The sequence below is a fragment of the Watersipora subatra genome, chromosome 1 (genome assembly GCF_963576615.1).
Source record: "Watersipora subatra chromosome 1, tzWatSuba1.1, whole genome shotgun sequence".
NCBI classification, from domain to species: Eukaryota; Metazoa; Bryozoa; class Gymnolaemata; order Cheilostomatida; family Watersiporidae; genus Watersipora; species Watersipora subatra.
In genome coordinates this window covers 36,445,551-36,470,633 of record NC_088708.1, presented here as the reverse complement: position 1 = coordinate 36,470,633, position 25,083 = coordinate 36,445,551, and the positions used below count along the sequence as shown (strand labels likewise).

General features: G+C 37.6%; 4 protein-coding genes across 4 annotated transcripts; 3 read left to right on the top strand and 1 right to left on the bottom strand.

Moving 5' to 3' along the window:
- Window positions 1–1,014: 1,014 nt before the first annotated feature.
- LOC137387153 (ovarian abundant message protein-like) lies at window positions 1,015–1,929 on the top strand. Its single transcript, XM_068073476.1, has one exon. The coding sequence runs from the start codon at window positions 1,015–1,017 to the stop codon at window positions 1,927–1,929; it is 915 nt and encodes a 304-aa protein (XP_067929577.1).
- A 796-nt stretch (window positions 1,930–2,725) lies between these two features.
- LOC137387146 (piggyBac transposable element-derived protein 4-like) lies at window positions 2,726–19,427 on the bottom strand. The gene is made up of 4 exons (XM_068073466.1): window positions 19,329–19,427; window positions 18,831–18,981; window positions 17,218–18,708; window positions 2,726–2,928 (listed from the first exon to the last, which is right to left on the bottom strand). Exons 1-4 carry the CDS (start codon window positions 19,425–19,427, stop codon window positions 2,726–2,728), a joined length of 1,944 nt encoding a protein of 647 aa, XP_067929567.1.
- Window positions 19,428–20,224: 797 nt separating this feature from the next.
- LOC137387137 (uncharacterized) lies at window positions 20,225–21,103 on the top strand. The gene has a single exon (XM_068073454.1). The coding sequence runs from the start codon at window positions 20,225–20,227 to the stop codon at window positions 21,101–21,103; it is 879 nt and encodes a 292-aa protein (XP_067929555.1).
- A 267-nt stretch (window positions 21,104–21,370) lies between these two features.
- LOC137387127 (uncharacterized) lies at window positions 21,371–22,738 on the top strand. The gene is made up of 2 exons (XM_068073443.1): window positions 21,371–22,022; window positions 22,110–22,738. The coding sequence occupies exons 1-2, from the start codon at window positions 21,371–21,373 to the stop codon at window positions 22,736–22,738; spliced, it is 1,281 nt and encodes a 426-aa protein (XP_067929544.1).
- The last annotated feature ends 2,345 nt before the right edge of the window (window positions 22,739–25,083 follow it).

Below are 25,083 nucleotides of genomic sequence, written 5' to 3'. Positions count from 1 at the left end.
TCATGGCGGAGATAAACTTTAAAGCTCTTACACTACGGAGTGTCTGTAGAAAACCGCCAACATTGGAAAACCGACGTATATTTAAACAGAAGCTCAAACTGTACCTGATTGCTACTTGGGTACTCAACAGAAAAAAAGCCAAAGCTATAGCTATTCTGTTAACCCTAGAGGTGAGATAGAGCTAAGTTGCTACACACAATACATCTGGCCTGGCTGACAACCATGAAGAAACATCTGATGACATATTCACTGTCAGGCTTGATGATCCTTTTTAGCGGCGAGCGAATTTACTGATTGAGCGTTACAAGTTTAGGTCAGCTAAACAAAAAGTAGAAGAATCTATTAACGCATATCTTGTACATTTAGCGGGGTCTGTACAGCATTGTACAAAGCCCGTTTTTACAGAAAATACCATACATGAACATCTACATGACCAGCTCTTTTGCGGGTGTTGCGATGCGCGGTCAAGGGAGGTTTTGTTCAAAAATGCCAAACTTGCGATTGACTGCGCTAAAACTGATGCGTGGGCTCATGAAACAACAAGAGAGCGGATGATGATTTTCAACCAAGCTAACCAGGTTAATTTTAGGCAAGCAAGAGAAAGCATGTAATGATGGCAGAGAAACGATGCTTCAGGTGTCTCATATACGCAGTCGCAACAATAATAACTCTGAATCACAGAAAAATAGTGATAAAAACAAAGGTTGTTACAGATGAGGTTATAATCACATAGCCGACAAATGTCTGATCATCAATGGTTGAATATCAATGGTTGATGGAATATCAATAGTTGGTGGAATATCAATGGTTGATGGAATATCAATGGTTGATGGAATGTCAATAGTTGGTGGAATATCAATGGTTGATGGAATATCAATGGTTGATGGAATATCAATGGTTGATGGAATATCAATGGTTGATGGAATATCAATGGTTGGTGGAACATCAATGGTTGATGGAATATCAATGGTTGATGGAATGTCAATAGTTGATTGAATGTCAATGGTTAGTAGAATGTCAATGGTTGATGGAATGTCAATAGTTGATGGAATATCAATGGTTGGTGGAATGTCAATGGTTGGTGGAATATCAATAGTTGGTGGAATGTCAATGGTTGGTGGAATGTCAATAGTTGATGGAATATCAATGGTTGGTGGAATATCAATGGTTGATGGAATATCAATGGTTGATGGAATGTCAATAGTTGGTGGAATATCAATGGTTGGTGGAATATCAATAGTTGATGGAATATCAATGGTTGGTGGAATATCAGTGGTTGATGGAATATCAATGGTTAGTGGAATGTCAATAGTTGGTGGAATATCAATCGTTGATGGAATGTCAATGGTTGGTGGAATATCAATGGTTGATGGAATGTCAATAGTTGGTGGAATATCAATGGTTGGTGGAATATCAATGGTTGGTGGAATATCAATGGTTGGTGGAATGTCAATGGTTGGTGGAATATCAATGGTTGGTGGAATATCAATGGTTGGTGGAATGTCATTGGTTGATAGGATATCAATGGTTGATGGAATATCAATGGTTGGTGGAATATCAATAGTTGATGGAATATCAATGGTTGGTGGAACATCAATGGTTGATGGAATATCAATGGTTGATGGAATGTCAATGGTTGATGGAATATCAATGGTTGATGGAATGTCAATGGTTGGTGGAATGTCAATAGTTGATGGAATATCAATGGTTGGTGGAATATCAATGGTTGATGGAATATCAATGGTTGGGGGAATGTCAATGGTTGATGGAATATCAATGGTTGATGGAATGTCAATGGTTGATGGAATATCAATGGTTGGGCGAATGTCAATGGTTGGTGGAATATCAATGGTTGGTGGAATGCAGGCTTGTATTCTCTGGTTGCAAGTTAGGGCGGATAAGCAAGTTGGGGCTGCTAATGTTAGGTGACGAGTTGTGAGCATCTGGGGGTTTGGAGGGGCCGTGTCAGCCCCCTCAACAGTTTGTCTTATGTAGGGCTTCAACCGGGCATCTCATGTAATAGTTTAAAAAACTTTTATCGGAAAGTATAAACATTTTTTCTATTATTTAAGATTTGTTGGTTTTAGATGATGTGAATGCCAGGACGTTTTCAGATTAAAATAGGCTAAACTTGACCGCAGTTGAAACGCTCAGAAAAATTACATCTTTTTCTTTGGAGAGTTTCAACAAAGATAATTTTTGCCGATTTTATTTTACGTTCATCCTAAGGTTTCTACGCTTTCGTGGGGCTATTGCCAAGCAGATGTTTGTTTAAACTTGACCTCTTGCAAACCTTTTTAAAAATCGTTCACAAGAATATTTTCCCGATGATGATTATAATGACGCCCAATAACTATTTAAAGTTGACGTTTATCTATATGACTTTGATTAAAGTGATACTCTACAGCGATAAAAAGGGACAGTGTAGCCGTTGGGCAAATAAATGTTCGAGTTAATACTGTGTAGGTCGACTTATTTAAAGCAATTTAAAATTGGGTGGGAACGGACCAAACAAATCCGTCCGGGTTAACCAAGTGTTCGTGATAAAATTTTACATTTTATCCGAGGGCAAGCTATCCTAGTTTGATTGTACTTACCCGCCAAAAATTCCTAAAAAGTTGGGGCGGCTCAGTCGGCCAATAACCCCAGGGAATATGGGCCTGTTGGAGTGTCAATGGTTGGTGGAATATCAACGTTTGGTGGAATGTCAATGTTTGGTACAATGTCAATAGTTGGTGGAATTGTCAATGTTTGGTGGGATGTCAATGGTTGGTGGAATATCAATGGTTGGTGGAATATCAATAGTTGGTGGAATGTCGATGGGTGGTGGAATGTCATTGGTTTGTGGAATGTCAATGGTTGGTGGAATGTCAATGGTTGGTAGAATGTCAATGGCTGGTGGAATGTCAATGTCAGGGGTTGTGAAAACTATCAAACAGGAGTCACTATTATGCATAGGAGAGAACCCAACAGATCGTGTACACTTGTGTCAAGATTGATTGTTCTTGGCTTACAAAAACTGTCCACGTAATGGGACTTGGGAGTCGCCTGTTATCCATTTTTAGAATAACTGATTACCACTAGCTTTGAACTTTAGTAGATCTGCAGTAGTAGAAGACTAGACTATCAATAGAGGTTGGGTAGAAAAGCACTAAGGTTTCAAATAGGCAAATTACACTTGGTACAAAGTTAGGTACGTTAAGAAAAATTGCTAAAATACATGGTTATGTCATATGAAGAGCAGTTACTTTACCGAGTGGAAATCAACAGTAAAATTTGGAAGAGAATTTTTGACCAATTGAACCCTACACTAGCAAATACTCAAGAGTGAAGAGTTAGACGCTTTGTTTGGGGATTATGGTTTGTCTCTACCAACTATTGTGGTTTCGGAAGGCGTGCAGGTGTCTGGAATTTCCAGCGTGAGAATAGAAACACTCAAAACTTTTGATGTAATACCCAACTCCCCTAAGGTGCTTCTGGGTAATGGAGGAGACAACTAACAGTCGCCAACCGCTCCTGTTGCACCTCGAGCAAAATTGGCTCAGCCACTTTGACAATCAAGTTATTTGTGGCATCCTGCTGAGCAATTAATAGAATAAATGTAAACAGACACGTTGATATTAATCTCATACTAGTTGGACTATCCCCACAAATTATTTAACTAGTTGGTGGGGATTTCATAGTCAGATGCTCACTATAATTAGCCATGTTGTATACTAACTATAATTAGCCATGTTGTATACTCCCTATAATTAGCCATGTTGTATACTCACTATAATTAGTCATGTTGTATAATCACTATAACTAGCCATGTTGTATACTCACTATAATTAGCCATGTTGTATACTCACTATAATTAGCCATGTTGTATACTCACTATAATTAGCCATGTTGTATACTCACTACAATTAGCCATGTTGTATACTCACTACAATTAGCCATGCTGTATACTCACTATCATTAGCCATGTTGTATACTCACTATAATTAGCCATGTTGTATAATCACTATAATTAGCCATGTTGTATACTCACTACAATTAGCCATGTTGTATACTCACTACAATTAGCCATGTTGTATACTTATTACAATTAGCCATGTTGTATACTCACTACAATTAGCCATGTTGTATACTCACTATAATTAGCCATGTTGTATACTCACTATAACTAGCCATGTTGTATACTCACTATAATTAGCCATGTTGTATAATCACTATAATTAGCCATGTTGTATAATCACTATAATTAGCCATGTTGTATAATCACTATAATTAGCCATGTTGTATAATCATTATAATTAGCCATGTTGTATAATCATTATAATTAGCCATGTTGTATAATCATTATAATTAGCCATGTTGTATAATCATTATAATTAGCCATGTTGTATAATCATTATAATTAGCCATGTTGTATAATCATTATAATTAGCCATGTTGTATAATCATTATAATTAGCCATGTTGTATAATCATTATAATTAGCCATGTTGTATAATCACTATAATTAGCCATGTTGTATAATCATTATAATTAGCCATGTTGTATGATCATTATAATTAGCCATGTTGTATAATCATTATAATTAGCCATGTTGTATAATCACTATAATTAGCCATGTTGTATAATCATTATAATTAGCCATGTTGTATAATCACTATTATTAGCCATGTTGTATAATCATTATAATTAGCCATGTTGTATAATCATTATAATTAGCCATGTTGTATAATCATTATAATTAGCCATGTTGTATAATCATTATAATTAGCCATGTTGTATAATCATTATAATTAGCCATGTTGTATAATCATTATAATTAGCCATGTTGTATAATCACTATAATTAGCCATGTTGTATAATCATTATAATTAGCCATGTTGTATAATCACTATAATTAGCCATGTTGTATAATCATTATAATTAGCCATGTTGTATACTTATTACAATTAGCCATGTTGTATACTCACTACAATTAGCCATGTTGTATACTCACTATAATTAGCCATGTTGTATACTCACTATAACTAGCCATGTTGTATACTCACTATAATTAGCCATGTTGTATAATCACTATAATTAGCCATGTTGTATAATCACTATAATTAGCCATGTTGTATAATCACTATAATTAGCCATGTTGTATAATCATTATAATTAGCAATGTTGTATAATCATTATAATTAGCCATGTTGTATAATCATTATAATTAGCCATGTTGTATAATCATTATAATTAGCCATGTTGTATAATCATTATAATTAGCCATGTTGTATAATCATTATAATTAGCCATGTTGTATAATCATTATAATTAGCCATGTTGTATAATCATTATAATTAGCCATGTTGTATGATCATTATAATTAGCCATGTTGTATAATCATTATAATTAGCCATGTTGTATAATCATTATAATTAGCCATGTTGTATAATCATTATAATTAGCCATGTTGTATAATCATTATAATTAGCCATGTTGTATAATCACTATAATTAGCCATGTTGTATAATCATTATAATTAGCCATGTTGTATAATCATTATAATTAGCCATGTTGTATAATCATTATAATTAGCCATGTTGTATAATCACTATAATTAGCCATGTTGTATAATCACTATAATTAGCCATGTTGTATAATCATTATAATTAGCCATGCTGTATAATCATTATAATTAGCCATGTTGTATACTCACTACAATTAGCCATGTTGTATACTCACTACAATTAGCCATGTTGTATAATCACTGTAATTAACCGTGTTGTATACTCACTATAATTAACCATGTTGTATACTCACTATAATTAACCATGTTGTATACTCACTATAATTAGCCAAGTTGTATACTCACTATAAATAGCCATGTTGTATACTCACTACAATTAGCCATGCTGTATACTCACTATCATTAGCCATGTTGTATACTCACTATAATTAGCCATGTTGTATAATCACTATAATTAGCCATGTTGTATAATCATTATAATTAGCCATGCTGTATAATCATTATAATTAGCCATGTTGTATACTCACTACAATTAGCCATGTTGTATACTCACTACAATTAGCCATGTTGTATAATCACTGTAATTAGCCATGTTGTATACTCACTATAACTAGCCATGTTGTATACTCACTATAATTAGCCATGTTGTATAATCACTATAATTAGCCATGTTGTATAATCACTATAATTAGCCATGTTGTATAATCACTATAATTAGCCATGTTGTATAATCATTATAATTAGCCATGTTGTATAATCATTATAATTAGCCATGTTGTATAATCATTATAATTAGCCATGTTGTATAATCATTATAATTAGCCATGTTGTATAATCATTATAATTAGCCATGTTGTATAATCATTATAATTAGCCATGTTGTATAATCATTATAATTAGCCATGTTGTATAATCATTATAATTAGCCATGTTGTATAATCATTATAATTAGCCATGTTGTATAATCATTATAATTAGCCATGTTGTATAATCATTATAATTAGCCATGTTGTATAATCATTATAATTAGCCATGTTGTATAATCATTATAATTAGCCATGTTGTATAATCACTATAATTAGCCATGTTGTATAATCATTATAATTAGCCTTGTTGTATAATCATTATAATTAGCCATGTTGTATAATCATTATAATTAGCCATGTTGTATAATCACTATAATTAGCCATGTTGTATAATCACTATAATTAGCCATGTTGTATAATCATTATAATTAGCCATGCTGTATAATCATTATAATTAGCCATGTTGTATACTCACTACAATTAGCCATGTTGTATACTCACTACAATTAGCCATGTTGTATAATCACTGTAATTAACCGTGTTGTATACTCACTATAATTAACCATGTTGTATACTCACCATAATTAACCATGTTGTATACTCACTATAATTAGCCAAGTTGTATACTCACTATAATTAGCCATGTTGTATACTCACTACAATTAGCCATGCTGTATACTCACTATCATTAGCCACGTTGTATACTCACTATAATTAGCCATGTTGTATAATCACTATAATTAGCCATGTTGTATACTCACTATCATTAGCCATGTTGTATACTCACTATAATTAGCCATGTTGTATACTCACTACAATTAGCCATGTTGTATACTCACTACAATTAGCCATGTTGTATACTCACTATAATTAGCCATGTTGTATACTCACTATAACTAGCCATGTTGTATACTCACTATAATTAGCCATGTTGTATAATCACTATAATTAGCCATGTTGTATAATCACTATAATTAGCCATGTTGTATAATCACTATAATTAGCCATGTTGTATAATCATTATAATTAGCCATGTTGTATAATCATTATAATTAGCCATGTTGTATAATCATTATAATTAGCCATGTTGTATAATCATTATAATTAGCCATGTTGTATAATCATTATAATTAGCCATGTTGTATAATCATTATAATTAGCCATGTTGTATAATCACTATAATGAGCCATGTTGTATAATCATTATAATTAGCCATGTTGTATAATCATTATAATTAGCCATGTTGTATAATCATTATAATTAGCCATGTTGTATAATCATTATAATTAGCCATGTTGTATAATCACTATAATTAGCCATGTTGTATAATCATTATAATTAGCCATGTTGTATAATCATTATAATTAGCCATGTTGTATAATCACTATAATTAGCCATGTTGTATACTCACTACAATTAGCCATGTTGTATACTCACTACAATTAGCCATGTTGTATACTCACTATAATTAGCCATGTTGTTTACTCACTATAACTAGCCATGTTGTATACTCACTATAATTAGCCATGTTGTATAATCACTATAATTAGCCATGTTGTATAATCACTATAATTAGCCATGTTGTATAATCATTATAATTAGCCATGTTGTATAATCATTATAATTAGCCATGTTGTATAATCATTATAATTAGCCATGTTGTATAATCATTATAATTAGCCATGTTGTATAATCATTATAATTAGCCATGTTGTGTAATCATTATAATTAGCCATGTTGTATAATCATTATAATTAGCCATGTTGTATAATCATTATAATTAGCCATGTTGTATAATCACTATAATTAGCCATGTTGTATAATCATTATAATTAGCCATGTTGTATAATCATTATAATTAGCCATGTTGTATAATCATTATAATTAGCCATGTTGTATAATCACTATAATTAGCCATGTTGTATAATCATTATAATTAGCCATGTTGTATAATCATTATAATTAGCCATGTTGTATAATCATTATAATTAGCCATGTTGTATAATCATTATAATTAGCCATGTTGTATAATCACTATAATTAGCCATGTTGTATAATCATTATAATTAGCCATGTTGTATAATCATTATAATTAGCCATGTTGTATAATCATTATAATTAGCCATGTTGTATAATCACTATAATTAGCCATGTTGTATAATCATTATAATTAGCCATGTTGTATAATCACTATAATTAGCCATGTTGTATAATCATTATAATTAGCCATGTTGTATAATCACTATTATTAGCCATGTTGTATAATCATTATAATTAGCCATGTTGTATAATCATTATAATTAGCCATGTTGTATAATCATTATAATTAGCCATGTTGTATAATCATTATAATTAGCCATGTTGTATAATCATTATAATTAGCCATGTTGTATAATCATTATAATTAGCCATGTTGTATAATCACTATAATTAGCCATGTTGTATAATCATTATAATTAGCCATGTTGTATAATCATTATAATTAGCCATGTTGTATACTCACTACAATTAGCCATGTTGTATACTCACTACAATTAGCCATGTTGTATAATCACTGTAATTAACCGTGTTGTATACTCACTATAATTAACCATGTTGTATACTCACTATAATTAACCATGTTGTATACTCACTATAATTAGCCAAGTTGTATACTCACTATAATTAGCCATGTTGTATAATCACTATAATTAGCCATGCTGTATACTCACTATCATTAGCCATGTTGTATACTCACTATAATTAGCCATGTTGTATACTCACTATAATTAGTCATGTTGTATAATTGCTATCATTAGCCATGTTGTATACTCACTACAATTAGTCATGTCGTATACTAACTATAATTAGCCATGTTGTATAATCATTATAATTAGCCATGTTGTATAATCATTATAATTAGCCATGTTGTATAATCACTATAATTAGCCATGTTGTATAATCATTATAATTAGCCATGTTGTATAATCACTATAATGAGCCATGTTGTATAATCATTATAATTAGCCATGTTGTATACTCACTATTATTAGCCATATTGTATAATCATTATAATTAGCCATGTTGTATAATCATTATAATTAGCCATGTTGTATAATCATTATAATTAGCCATGTTGTATAATCACTATAATTAGCCATGTTGTATAATCATTATAATTAGCCATGTTGTATAATCACTATAATTAATCATGTTGTATACTTACTATAATTAGTCATGTTGTATACTCACTTTAGAACAGGTGCTTGATATTTGTTGTTTTTTAAGAGGGGACGAGTAGTTACATCGTAGAATGTTGGGTTATGAAAATGTAATTATTTGTATCGCTATATGTGCTGAAGAATTTCGGTCGTTATGAGATTTCGTTTGCCTTCTGTTTTAAAAAATAAAACCATACTTGTTATATGCTGCTCCATATTGATGCCAATATACAACATTTTCAAAAGATAAACAAATGCGAAAGGGAATATTTACTAACAATGAAAAGCACATACTTAGCTTGTAACTTGCAAAGGTGCCTAGAAGTAAAAGTGGTACAACTGCGATAAGCTGAACCGATGGAATGCCTAACCAATAAATTTATGATTAGATATGTACCTGTATTTAAGGTGAGGACAGCTTAGTGTGTCGGGCAGAACATTTACCTACAGATACAGTGGTTCCGCATTAAAAGTCAGTACTAAATGGTTTTCTTGTTGCTAGATTTAACTTGCTACAGCTGGACACACAAATGACAGACCAACAAAAGACAAACATTGAGATTTACATACATGTATTTGGAGTTAATATTTATAGATCATTAGGTAATAAAAAAGCCTTTGCACAAAAAATTTACTTTTAATCAGCATACCGATATACACCATTTACGATTTTAAATGAAGGTGTTTGTTTACTTTGTGTACTGTGTTTATTTCTGTGTACTGTGTTTATTTCTGTGTAATTCATACTGTACCTTCTGCAGTGTCTACTACAGCTCTATACTGATTGCAATAGTCTTGAAATAGTTTAAGTATTTTTCTTTTGGTATGGCTTCACGCATAATGCTAGCTAAAGTGTTAAGTGTGAAACCATGAAAGATTGGCAGGTGTAATAAGTATGTGCTCAATTTATTCCATAGTATAGCCAGTTGGACAGCGTAGTGTATTGGTTAAATTCCCATCGCAGAACTGGCAATTACAAGTTTGAATCTAGTGTTATGCGAATTTTTCACCAAAAATTTGTAACTAGTCACGCGGACATACAAACGAAATAGAAACGGGATACAGACATACACTTAGATTTATATATATAAGTTAAACATACAGAAAAATTTTTATGTATCATTCAGTACTAAAGCTGACTATATAAAACAAGATTATCTATGCAGCTGGAAGATAATGCAGGGTGCGGTTATGCACTTTCCATTTGCACTATGTAAATGTAACTTTTGTATGTGAGAAAACCATTTTCCATTTCAACTTAAATTAGCGCAAGTTAAATTTTAACTTACCAATGGTGTAAGTAGGAAGATTGTCTGAACAGCATTCAAATGGTGTTCATTGTGAACTAGCTTTCAGAGCTCTGAATGTAATTTGATTAGAGAAATTGTTGCTTGTTTCAGAAAATTCAATGGCTTCGAATGGACCTTAAGTCCCACAAGAGGTTGTCATAGCGACATCTGTAGTGGGTGGAGTTTTCTTAGTTGCTGTTGCACTATTCTTCTGTAGAGGTACATGTGAGAGGAGAGCTAAGATGGTAGGTGCTTTTTTATGGTTATTGCTAGTTAGCGCAACTGGAGGATCTTATAATGAGTAACTTGTAATAGTTTATGAAATTTCTTTCTCATATATTCTGAATTTAAAGTAAATAGAAATTCCCCTGTCATACAGCCCACGACCAATGTGATATTGGAAAAAAAGGGTACTGCTGGTTGAGAAATGCAATATTAGCAGTGAAATGGCACTGCAGTGCAATAAGATAACTGCAATGGTAGCTGTAATGTAGCCTACTGGGTGTTATTATGTACAACAAACAGCAATAATGAAAGGAAAAGATTATGTTTATATCTCTCCCTGCAATAGGAGACATGCAATATTAGAAGTGAAATGGCAAGCTGCTGGGTTATATATATATATATATATATATATATATATATATATATATAAAAATAAAAAAAAATTGTTTCCTCACCCCGGATACCCTGTATGGGTGGTAAATTCTGCTCTAACTCGGGTCTCCTACCAGAGACCTGGGAGTTTGAGCACTCGCCTCAAGATCTTAGCTGTTCCCAATAGCGCACTTTTCTGCAACTCACCTGAGTTGATTGTTGTTGGTATTTGGGCAAGCCACATTTTATGCGCCGGTGTTATTGCGCCCAGTGCCCCAATCACTACTGGGATTACGGTTGTTCTTACATTCCAGCATTTTTCAATTTCTTCTCCAAGAGGGAGATATTTTTCTACCTTTTCTTTTTCTTTGCTGGCTATATTGTAGTCATTGGGTACTGCTATATCTATTATAGTAGCCCTCTTGTTCTCCTTGTCTACCACCACTATATCTGGTTGGTTTGCTAGGACATGCTTGTCAGTTTGGATGTAGAAGTCCCAGAGGATCTTAGCGCGGTCATTTTCATTGACCTTACCAGGAGCTTCCCACCAGTGTTGTGGTTTATTAAGGCCATACTCATCACATAGACTTCTATACACAATACCTGCGACATGATTATGCCGCTCAGTGTATGCGTTCCCTGCTAGCTGTCTGCATCCACTGATGATGTGTTGGATGGTCTCAGGTGCATCTTTGCACAGTCTGCATCTAGGATCGTCTCTAGTGTGATAGATTTTCGTTTGGAGTTGCCTTGTTGGGAGCACTTGCTCCTGGGCTGCCATGATTAGCGACTCTGTATTGGCCGTTAGGTTTCCTTTGTTCAGCCACATATATGTCTGGTGAAGATCGCCAACCTTAGATATTTGTTGGTGGTAAGCACCATGAAGAGGTTTCGTATGCCAGTCAATTTCCTCATCATCAGGGCATAGGTCCGTTGTGAGAGCAGCCGATTGAAATTCAGCTAGCAAATTATCTGAAATGGCCATGGAGGCTGCATATGCTTTGATGCTTCGCTCCTCCTCTTTCACTGTCTGCTGTACACTTTTGAGCCCCCTACCGCCATCTTTCCTATCAAGATACAATCTAATAGTATCAGATTTTGGGTGGAGTGCTCCATGCATGGTCAGCAGTTTACGAGTTGCTATATCTGTTTCTTTGATGGCTTCCTCAGTCCACTTTATTATGCCTGCTGGATATCTTATTACTGGCAGTGCGTAGGTATTTATTGCCATGATTTGGTTCTTGGCATTGAGCTGGCTCCGTAAGACCTGCCGAAGGCGTTTCTTGTATTCGGAAATGGCTTTGTGACGTACCTCGGCTTCGTGGTTGATGTTGCTTTGCATAATCCCCAAGTACTTGTACCCTTCTTCTATATCTTTGATGGTACCATTTGGCATTCTTAGGCCATCTGTGAGCATAGAATGGCCTTTCTTAAGAATTAGCCTTCCACATTTCTCAATACCGAAGGTCATTCCGATGTCCTTGCTGTATACCTGAGTGAGGTGTATTAGCGAATCAATGTCCCTTTCTTTGTTAGCGTACAGCTTGATGTCATCCATGTAGAAGAGGTGGTTTATCTTGGTGCCACTCTTAAACTGGTACCCATATTGAGTCTCCTCCAGCATATTGCTTAGAGGGTTTAGGCATATGCAGAAGAGCAGCGGTGATAAGGAGTCACCTTGATAGATGCCTCGCTTAATTTGTACACTCACCAGCTTTTTGCCATTAGCCTCCAGTTCCGTCTTCCATTTGGTCATTGACATCTTGATGAATGCCACAAGAGCAGGGTGAACATTGTACATACTGAGGCACTCAAGTATCCAACTATGGAGAATTGAGTCATAGGCCTTTCTGTAGTCAATCCAAGCCATGGCAAGATTGGTTTGCCTTCTCCTGCTGTCTTGACAGACCGTCCGATCCACCAGTAACTGATGTTTAGCTCCTCGGGTGTTGCGCCCAATTCCTTTCTGAGCACTGGTCATATAGTGACTCATGTGCTCTTCCAGTTTGTCTGCAACTATTCCTGAGAGCAGTTTCCAAGTGGTGGGCAAGCACGTTATTGGTCAATAGTTTTTGGGAATCGGCCCCTGCTTTGGATCTTTTATCAGAAGCACGGTTCATCCTTTGGTCAGCCATTCTGGATGGTCACCTTGTTCTATTAGGTATTCCATCTGCTTAGCCATTCTAGTGTGAAGTGATGTCAATTTCTTTAACCAGAAGGCTTGAATCATGTCATGGCCAGGTGCTGCCCAGTTTTTCATACGCTGCACTCTGCACTTAATGTCATCTTTGCTGATGGTGAGTCCTTGCTGAGCCACAGTGTGTTGTTGGTTCTCTTTAAGCCTCTTCAGCCAATTTGCAGTGGTGTTATGAGTGGTCTCTTTCTCCCAGATGTCCTTCCAGAACTTTGAAGTGCTAGATCGGGGTGGCTCAGACATTGGCCTCTGCAGTTCACCTTTGAACTGGGAATACACTCTAGATGGATTATTGATGAACAGTTTGTTCATTCTCTTGTTATCTCGCTCTTTGGTGTACCGCTTCAGTCGTGCCGAGAGTGCTATTAGCTGCTGTTTGGCAGATTCTAGAGCTTCTATTGTGGCTTCCCTTTTTGGACGCTCCAAACTGTGGTTAGATCTCTCACTGAGCCTACTAACTTTCTTGCGCAAGTCCTTGATCTTATTTTGTAGCCTCAGCTGCCAGGATGGAACGGCTTGAAGCCTTGTTGGCATTGGCTTAATATCCATCTCCTCCAAGATGACGGTTGCTGTACTGTAGATTGAGGCATTAGTCTCACTGATTGATCCTGTTGAGATCGACTCCAGTGCCATGTTAATGTCTTCTAACAGCTTCTTAGGTATGGCCTTGCTAACTCTTCGTAGTGGTACCCTGCTTCCATAATCATTAGCAGCTGACAACTTGTTGATGATATTTTCCGCAAGCTCTTTCACCCTTGGGTCAAGGTCCAAGTGCATGTCCTCTTCAGCCCGTGAGTCAACACATGATCGTGTATCCATGACAGTGTGTGTTGATATGCACTCGTCGTTGGTTGAGGTTACTTGGGTGAACTTTTCCCTAATTTCATCTACCTCAAGTTGTGATATGAGGTGCCGCTTGATTATGTTACTCCTCTGAGCTACAAGTTGCTTAGCGGTTAGTGGCAATTCAGGGCGCATGTTTATCCACAGTTGACGCATCCTTCCCATGTAGCCCCACTTTTGAGGTTCACTCATAAAGTAGCACTGCATGAGGTCCGTGTTATCAGTCCGAGTCCATTTCATCCGTTTTGAACCAGTAGCCCATTTTTCACTGCCTTCTCCTGGTTCAGCTACAGGCAGCGCGGACCTTGTTTGACCGGGCGACGTCCGAGCCGGCATGGCTTTGGTTATTGCACTCATCATAGAGGTTGTAGACGTTATACAAGCAAAGGTCTTGTCTAAGGACCACCAGAAAAGTGCAGTTGTTGGGGTTTGAACCGAGGACCTAATGATCACGGTCCCGATACCTTACCAACTGCGCTATCTGTCTATATATATATATATATATATATATATATAACCTCACCCCGGTTAACCCGTATGGGTGGTAGTAGTTTCTGCTCTAACTCGGGTCTCCTACCAGAGACCTGGGAGTTTAAGCACTCGCCTCAAGATCTTAGCTGTTCCCAGTAGGGCACTTTTTTGCAACTCACCTGAGTTGATTGCTGTTGGTATTTGGGCAAGCCACATTTTATGCGCCGGTGTTATTGCGCCCAGTGCCCCAATGACTACTGGGATTACAGTTGTTCTTACATCCCAGCATTTTTCAATCTTTTCTCCAAGAGGGAGATATTTCTCTACCATTTCTTTTTCTTCGCTGTCTATATTGTAGTCATTGGGTACTGCTATATCTATTATAGTAGCTCTCTTGTTCTTCTTGTCCACCACCACTATATCTGGTTGGTTTGCTAGGACATGCTTGTCAGTCCGGATGTAGAAGTCCCAAAGGATCTTAGCGCGGTCATTTTCATTGACCTTACCAGGAGCTTCCCACCAGTGTTGTGGTTTATTAAGGCCATACTCGTCACATAGACTGCTATACACAACACCTGCGACATGGTTATGCCGCTCAGTGTATGCATTTCCTGCTAGCTGCTTGCATCTACTGATGATGTGTTGGATGGTCTCAGGTGCATTTTTGCACAGTCAGCATCTAGGATCGTCTCTAGTGTGATAGATTTTTGTTTGGAGTTGCCTTGTTGGGAGCACTTGCTCCTGGACTGCCATGATTAGCGACTCTGTATTGGCCGTTAGGTTTCCTTTGTTCAGCCACATATATGTCTGGTGAAGATCGCCAACCTTAGATATTTGTCGGTGGTAAGCACCATGAAGAGGTTTCGTGTGCCAGTCAATTTCCTCATCATCAGGGCGAAGGTCCATTGTAAGAGCAGCCGATTGAAATTCAGCTAGCAACTTATCTGAAGTGGCCATGGAGGCTGCATAGGCTTTGATGCTTTGCTCTTCTTCCTTCACTGTCTGCTTTACACTTTTGAGTCTCCTACCACCATCTTTCCTATCGAGATACAATCTAGTAGTATCAGATTTTGGGTGGAGTGCTCCATCCATGGTCGTCAGTTTACGAGTTGCTATATCTGTTTCCTTGATGTCTTCCTCAGTCCATTTTATTATGCCTGCTGGATATCTTATTACTGGCAGTGCGTAGGTATTTATTGCCATGATTTGGTTCTTGGCATTGAGCTGGCTCCGTAGGACCTGCCAAAGGCGTTTCTTGTATTTAGTAATGGCTTTGTGACGTACCTCGGATTCATGGTTGATGTTGCTTTGCATAATCCCCAAGTACTTGTACCCTTCTTCTATATCTTTGATGGTACCATTTGGCATTCTTAGGCCATCTGTGAGCATAGAATGGTTTTTCTTAAGAATTAGCCTTCCACATTTCTCAATACCGAAGGTCATTCCGATGCCCTTGCTGTATACCTGAGTGAGTGTGTCAGTATTATTATGTGTCACAACATACAGAGCATTGGTGTGATAGCTTTTCTATCAGTACTATCTTATTGTCAGTATTATCTATCAGTAGTATTTTCTGTCAGTGCTATGTGTCATGTCATGCATAGCATTGATGTGATAGCTTTTCTAACGACCATATTTGGTATCAAACCTACTCATCATGAGGTCATATGTCTTGTTCAATAGAGCATGATAGCTCAAAGGGAGAAGACAGTGAAAAGCTAGCTGCCAGCTGAAGCTGGTTGAAAAGTAGACTAACCCATTCAGCCCGGGATTATTTATAAGTTTTGCCGGAATTATTTATCTTTCTCAATTCCAAACTGTACCTACACGACTTTGGTGCACTGTAGTCTGGGTTTGGCCGACGTTAGCTCCATAAAACTATATATCAACATGATCTAGACACTTCGAGCTATAACAACAGCTTATGTGTTTTTTTATTGTGTCATTAGTTTAGTACCTGACATTAGATGAAACTTACACATGTTTTACCAACAAGCTGCCCAGCACGTATTTTTTGTTATTTATATATTAACAAAAAATAGAAATATACTGATTCTCACCAATTTCTAGCTATGTACTTATTGATAAATGTGTTTTCTATGTGCATGCAAATTTTAGCTGCTGTAAACCTTTTATTTCTAGAGATAAGTGGCCTTTATTGCACTGATGTTTATAAATGAAAATCAGTAGAAAACAAATTCAAAAAAAAAACAGTCAAACAATTCGATCAGCATCTTATTTCTTGTAATCAATGGAATGATACAGGCCAAAGCAGCATTTAGGATGCAAATACACCTGACATGACAAACAAACAAAGTTAGTTCTCTTCCTCTCCTGTGGAGTGCTGCACACCTCACAGTTCCGTGCTTCTGACCGATGAGCTACCAGATGAGGTTTGTGAGAGAGCCGTTCCATCAGATGTACAGAAGGTCTTCCTGATCTTCTTGCTGGTTCTTCAGCAGCCCCAATGTCAGCAGCAGCCTCGCACAGTTGATCAACAAGTCGGTTCTTGAACTGAAGCAAAGTTAGTTTTGCATCTGGATGTGATAGGCAGTAAAGGATGTAGCTGTTTGCCTGGGCTACTTCTAAAATCCATGTGAAAGCCCTCTTCCACCACTTGATGGTTTTGCGTGTATACTGCCCATAGTATGACAGAATTTGGTCCATCTTGTCACAGCCGCCCATAAAACTGTTGTAGTTGGCAACGACAGAAGGCATGATGACAGTTTCTCGACGCCGTTGAACCTCCGTCTGCCCAGCGTGATGAGCAGTTGTTACTAGGGTGCAGTACTTTTTCGCCTTTTTATCTCTCCAAGCGACACATAAGATGGACTTGTCTTCACTGAGGTAGTTTCTGTGCTCTCTGTGCTGCAGCTTTAGCGTTTTTTTTTTAATTTCTAAAGGAAAACCAATTCGGCTGACATTGAGGGTGCCGGTGTAATGCATGGAGTGGCTTTTTAAAAAAGTGATCAGTTTCAAAGATGTATAATATCTATCAGCGTAGATATGGTGTCCAGGGCCCAGTGTCTTGATAAGATAGTGAAACACTTTAACAGCTTCTCCGCAGTCTTTATCCAATTCCGGATCATATGACGTGTCAGCACCAAAATAAATCAGCAGATTGTACACATACGAGGTGTTGCTGTCACACAAACCAAACGTCTTGATGTGATATTTTGAAGGTTTGCTCGAATTGTACTGTTTGCTAGACCACTTGCCGTTATAGCCGATCACCATCTCATCGACAGCTACTTCTTTGTATGGATAGAATGCTGCTTGAAATGATTCTATCAGTTTGTTGACGAATGGTTCTATTTTTGCTTTGCCTTGTGAGCCGACATCAGATGCATGCAGCATAGTAGAATAAATTGCCTCAAACCGGTCTCTGGAAAACATGCTACCATACCAAGGTGTCTGGTGCACTGCATCAGACGTCCAATAGTCTCGCATCCTAGGCTTTTTGGTGATTCCCATAGCTATTAGCACAGCCATCAGTTTCAGGATGTCTTCCTTGTTCACTGGCGTCCATTCATTGAAGCGACTCCTCCTTTTGGCAGGTCGGTTCATTGCAAGTTTCTCTGTTGCATAGTCATTGATGTTTTGCACTAGCTCATCAATGATGTCATCTGTAACGAGGGTTCTGAAGCAATCAATGACACTAGCATTGGTGAGGTCTTGCTGCACTCCAGATGGCCGAGCAGGTATGAATCGGTAAGCTAGCTCGGGAGCAGAATTGTCATCAGCAACAGTCCAGCTAGGCAACGAAGCAGCATTACGCGGCTGAGATGCTTGTCGCTGACCTGCAATCAGGTTCCAGTACAATAAAATGAAACCAACATAAAAAGGAAATAAATTTGGTCAGCAATAAACAGCAGAAAGACCGACCATTCAGAATACTACTGTCAAAAAATTATATAAATACCTAGCAACCTTGGTCGCCCTCTACGGCCTTGCCTAGGTATTTGGGTTGCTGTTGCAGAAGTACTAGCAGTAGTAGGAGTAGAAGTGAGTGGCACTATGTCCTCTGTATCAGTATCATCAGTACTATCAGTACTGGAGGCTTCTCTGTAATTCTAAAATTATATTCACCCCAAGAGTTGCTAAAACTGAATAACTCTATGCTTATTGCACATGATTGCTGATACATACTTCTGTAGCTGTTACTTGTGGCTCATTTGATAGATGTAGGAATGTTAGTAGTAACATTACTCATTGCGTGTACTAACAACTAGCCACCATTCCAATCTACTAAAACATTACTACTAGCAACAATATATTACTACACCAATTACTTATAATGCATTGCTAGTGGTGAGCGATGAAGAATCAATCAATTATTTTTATACTTTATTTCTCATCAACTACAATATAACTACTAGCAACAATACTAACCACCACTAATCAATGACTGTGTGCTTACCTCATCATCTGAACTGTCCAGTATATTATCTAGAGCAAATGAAGCATTCAGCAATGCTTTGGCAGCTGCAGCTCTGAGTGGCCTGTTTGCATCAGCCATGCTAGAGAATGACTTTGGAGTGAATTCAAGGACGACTCCTGAATTTTTGTGAGCAGAATATTTCAGTTTGTGGCTTGTTATGACCCCCCCAACTAAATGTAAACTACAAACAAACTTGGGCAATCTTCCAGCACAGCCTCAAACCAAAACATTATAGCCTCAAATTAAATATTATTTAATTAAAATATCTATGGTAACACAAAGCCACTGACAGTGGCTTGCCGGCATTATTGATAAAACATAAAGCCACTGTGAGTGGCTTGCCGGGCTGAATGGGCTAAAGACTCTTATGTGTATTATATCATTCTAAATAATCATCTACTTTCTATGTATCTACAAGACTGGAAGAGATCAGAAATTGTGAGTTTTTTAAATTCCTTTTCTACTTTTATCTATTATCTACTTCTATCAATCTTGTTTTAAACTGTGTACTCAAGGGAACTAATTTCAGTTAATATTAAGATTAGTAAGCACATGTATTATATTATAGTATTAGCATTTTATAATATCTCATTTTGCTTGAATTGTTTTATTGCATACTATTATTTACAATACTATTATTCTATTTCTAAATGTCGTATTTCAGAGTACAGGTTTCAAATAAACTACTGTTGTCAACCAATTCCAGTCAATATGGAAGTTATCCCATCACAGTACCAATTTGCTGAGAGGTGGCCTCAGTAAGAGTTATTTACAACAGATGATGAGATGGAAGATCAGATAAAGAGGCTGAAGCAAGAAAGATCAGCCTTGAAGATGAAAGCTGGGCTGAAGTGTATAACCAACAGATCCAAGATATGGTTGACAGAAAGGTTGCAAGGAAACTTTCTAAGAAAGAAATAGAGAACTGGTCAGGCCCTGTCTTTTATATCAGTCACTTGGCAGTTAGCAATCCTAAATCAGAATCAAACCCAGTGAGGATTGTATTCAACTCGAGCCAGAGCTTTCAAGGAGTATCTTTAAATTCTGCTGTTGCAAAAGGACCTGACGCTTATTTAAACAGCATCGTGGGTATTTTACTTCGCTGGCAAATGGAAGGCACAGCACTTGTGGCAGACATCAGGAAGATGTTCAACTCCATATTTATTGAACCTACTGAGCAGCCCTGCCACAGATTCTTATGGAGGGGCTTGAAAACAGAAAACGAACCAAATACATATATTATACAAAGGGTAAACATGGGTGGTAAGCCAGCAGGAGCTATCAGCAGTGAGGCTTTATACAAAACAGCCTCACTGTTTCAGCAGGAATACCCCGAGGTAGCTGACATGTTGAAACACTCAACTTATGTTGACGACATCGTACATTCTGTACAAACTCCAGATGCTGCTATGTCACTAGCTGATGAAACTGACATAGTTCTTTCAAAGGCTGCCTTTAAAGTAAAAAGCTGGCAATTTTCTGGTGAAACAGTAACTCAACAGCAAGTAGTCAGTGAAGTTACTGGTAACAGAACAGTCCGAGTTTTAGGTGTACTATGGAAACCCGAGGAAGACACAATAAACATTAGATCAAGTATCAACTTTTCTGTAAAAAGAAAAGGTCAATATACCGAAGAGGCCCTCACCGCTGAAACTATTTGTGCAGCAATTCCCTCACCAAAGAATGGTTCTAGAGCAAGTTATGAAAATTTACGACCCACTGAGATTTGTGAGTCCTTTCACACTACAAGCTAAATGTCTTCTTAGAAAGACTTGGGTTCAGGATCTCAAGTGGGATGAACCTTTGCCAGAAGAGCTTAGATCACTGTGGGTGAAGTTCTTTGTACAGAGCGTGGTTTCCAAAGCTGAATAAAACCTGGAAATGCAGTTGGACAACCTACACTGATCATATTTTCAGGTGGAATTCAAGTTGCCTATGGGTTTGCTGCATATGTTCACTAGAGGCTGGACAATGGAGAATACTGGTGTCGACTCATCTGTGCTAAAGGCAAAATTGCACCAATGAGAACTAGGTCAATCCCACAGTTGGAGCTCAATGCAGCAGTGCTTTCTAAGAGAGCACGCAGGGTACTGGAAGAAAAGATGAGGTATGAATTTGATCAAGTCTTCTACCTCATAGACTCTGAAACGGTTCTCAACATGGTAAGCAAGGTCTCAACACGTTTTAAAACCTATGAAGGTGTCTGTGTTGGAGAAATACAAGCAGCCGCTAATGGAGACATGTCTAGTTGGTTTTTGGTCAATGGAAAAGATAACATTGCAGACTGGCTTACCAGACCCAGGCTGTTGCAAGACTTGCATGAAAAGTCAGACTGGTTGAGAGGCCTAGCCTTTCTCTACACAGATTTAGATAGCTGGGAGATTCAGCCTTGCAAGTCTTTCTCCAAAGAACAAAACATTGTTGAGCAGTCCTCAGCTTTTGCAGCATCAAGTAGTTTGGTGGCAGACCAGTCTTCTTTATGGGACTACAAAAAATTCAGTAGTGCTGTCAGACTTCAATGGACAGTAGCACGAGTCATAAGTGTCTTCAAGCAAAGATCATTCGAAGGAATGCAAACAAAGCATATCACAACTGAAACCTTGGATGAAGCTCGCAGGCTGCTAATAAAAGATGTACAATCTACAATGAGTGACCTTAAGAGCACAAACAAAGGTCGGTATAAACAACTTAAACTTATCAAAAACGAGCATATGATCTGGGTTATTTGATCAAGACTAGCTCGCCATAATCCATTAACAGATGATGCTCCGCAATGGCTGTTGCCTTGCAATCATGAGTATACTAGACTTCTCATGAAAGATGCTCATGAAGTAGGTGGCCATAGAGGAAGAGATGGTACATTGGCCAGATTTAGAGGATCCTTTTGGACTTCACAGGGAGCTAAGCTCGCAAAGACAATTAAGAACAACTGTCAACTATATCGAGTGAGGGATGCCAAGCTACTTGTCCAACAAATGGGACAGTTACCACTGGAACGACTCAAACCAGCACCTCCATTCAACAACACAATGGTGGACCTTTTTGGTCCTTACCTAGTGAAGGGAGAGGTGCAAAAGCGAACTAGTGGCAAGACATATGGAGTCCTCTTTACAGATCTCTACTCTAGAGCAGTGCACAATGAAGTGGTATTCAGCTATGACACCGAGTCTTTTCTTATGGCACTGACTTGCTTTGTTTCAATCATAGGTTGGCCGGAGAAGATATTTTCTGATCCTGGTACCCAACTAGTAGTTGAAAAGGAGCTTGCTACAGCTTGGAAGTTGTTGGATAGGGACACTGTGTACAAGATGAGTGTGACAAAGGGAACACTCATCTTGGGGGCTGGACTTTTGGTCCAGCCGATAGCCCATGGCATCAAGGTGCTGTAGAAACACTGGTAAAGGCTGCCAAAAGATGTTTCAAGCTATCTATAGTCTATCAGCGTCTCTCTTCAACTGGTCTAGGCACTCTAGCAGCCGAAGTACACAATATCCTCAATGAGAGGCCGTTAGGTACATTACCAAGCCCAGACTCTGAAATCAACATTCTAACTCCCAACAGCTTGCTGCTTGGGCGGTCTTTCTCTGCCAATCCAGGTGGCTGGACAAACTATCCCAATTACAAAACACAGTTAGGATTAATCAGTGAACTAGCCATTACATTTTGGAAACACTGGACAGAGCTTTATGCTCCCACACTTCTCAGACATAACAAATGGCAAAAATCAAGCAGAAATCTGAAGCCAGGTGACATTGTAGCTGTGGCAGACCACAATGTTCTACGTGGTAAGTACTACATAGCCAAAGTAGATGACGTTTTTCATGGCAAGGACAGTAGAGTCCGCAAAGTAACCATTGCATACAAAAATTTCAGACAGGGTGAGAAACTAAATGTGTACAAAGGTGCAAATAACACAAAAATCTCACGTAGTGTGCAGAGATTAGCTTTGTTGGTGCCAGTGAATGATGCTGGATCGCCTGTGGTAGCGGCTCAGGAGTAGGTGTTCGACTGCTCGTCAGAGATTGTCTCGACAATATGTGTACATAGCATATTTTGGTTATTTTGTAGTTACATTTTGGATGGTTACGGTTTCCGGTTCTGGTAGATTAGTATTTGCATAACTAACGAATCCCTTGAGTCACTCAATTAAAAAGCTATCACATCAACATCGCCTCCCTCCGATGTGTCAGTATTATTATGTGTCACGACATACAGAGCTTTGGTGTGATAGCTTTTCTATCAGTATTATTTTATTGTCAGTATTATCTATCAATAGCATTTTCTGTCAGTACTATTATGTGTCATGTCATGCATAGCATTGATGTGATAGCTTTTCTAACGACCATATTTGGTATCAAACCTACTCATCATGAGGTCATATGTCTTGTTCAATAGAGCATGATAGCTCAAAGGGAGAAGACAGTGAAAAGCTAGCTGCCAGCTGAAGCTGGTTGAAAAGTAGACTAGAGACTCTTATGTGCATTATATCATTCTAAATAATCATCTACTTTCTATGTATCTACAAGACTGGAAGAGATCAGGAATTGTGAGTTTTTTAATTCCTTTTCTACTTTTATCTATTATCTAGTTCTATCAATCTTGTTTTAAACTGTGTACTCAAGGGAACTAATTTCAGTTAATATTAAGATTAGTAAGCACATGTATTATATTATAGTATTAGCATTTTATAATATCTCATTTTGCTTGAATTGTTTTATTACATGCTATTATTTACAATACTATTATTCTATTTTAAATGTCGTATTTCATGGTACAGGTTTCAAATAAACTACTGTTGTCAACCAATTCCAGTCAATATGGGAGTTATCCCGTCACAGTGAGGTGTATTAGCGAATCAATGTCCCTCTCTTTGTTAGCGTACAGCTTGATGTCATCCATGTAGAAGAGGTGGTTTATCTTGGTGCCACTCTTAAACTGGTACCCATAGTGAGTCTTCTCCATCATATTGCTTAGAGGGTTCAGGCATATGCAGAAGAGCAGCGGTGATAAGGAGTCACCTTGATAGATGCCTCGCTTAATTTGTACACTCACCAGCTTTTGGCCATTAGTCTCCAGTTCCGTCTTCCATTTGGTCATTGACATCTTGATGAATGCCACAAGAGCAGGGTGAAAATTGTACATACTGAGACACTCAAGTATCCGACTATGGAGAATTGAGTCATAGGCCTTTTTGTAGTCGATCCAAGCCATGGCAAGATTGGTATGTCTTCTCCTGCTGTCTTGACAGACCATCCGATCCACCAGTAACTAATGTTTGGTTCCTCGGGTGTTGCGCCCAATTTCTTTCTGAGCACTGGTCATATAGTGACTCATGTGCTCTTCCAGTTTGTCTGCAACTATTCCTGAAAGCAGTTTCCAGGTGGTGGGCAAGCACGTTATTGGTCGATAGTACTTGAGAATCGGCCCCTACTTTGGATCTTTTATCAGAAGTACAGTTCGTCTTTTGGTCAGCCATTCCGGATGGTCGCCATGTTCTATTAGGCATTCCATCTGCTTAGCCATTTTAGTGTGAAGTGATGTCAATTTCTTCAACCAGAAGGCCTGAATCATGTCATGGCCAGGTGCTGCCCAGTTTTTCATACGCTGCACTCTGCACTTGATGTCCACTTTGCTGATGGTGAGTCCTTGCTGAGCCACAGTGTGTTGGTGGCTCTCTTTAAGCCTCTTCAGCCAATTTGCAGTGGTGTTATGAGTAGTCTCTTTCTCCCAGATG

Bases quoted from the DNA above. Each gene is read 5' to 3' on its own strand.
- LOC137387153 (XM_068073476.1), top strand. From the start codon at position 1,015: ATGTCAATGGTTGATGGAATGTCAATAGTTGATGGAATATCAATGGTT.
- LOC137387146 (XM_068073466.1), bottom strand. From the start codon at position 19,427: ATGGCTGATGCAAACAGGCCACTCAGAGCTGCAGCTGCCAAAGCATTG. The intron at 18,709-18,830 runs GTATTTATATAA...ACCTGATTGCAG, and splicing joins AGGGCGACCAAGGTTGCTAG to GTCAGCGACAAGCATCTCAG. The intron at 2,929-17,217 runs GTTTGTCATGTC...CCTGTTTGATAG, and splicing joins GAAGAGAACTAACTTTGTTT to TTTTCACAACCCCTGACATT.
- LOC137387137 (XM_068073454.1), top strand. From the start codon at position 20,225: ATGGTTGACAGAAAGGTTGCAAGGAAACTTTCTAAGAAAGAAATAGAG.
- LOC137387127 (XM_068073443.1), top strand. From the start codon at position 21,371: ATGAGAACTAGGTCAATCCCACAGTTGGAGCTCAATGCAGCAGTGCTT. The intron at 22,023-22,109 runs GTCGGTATAAAC...ATCCATTAACAG, and splicing joins CCTTAAGAGCACAAACAAAG to ATGATGCTCCGCAATGGCTG.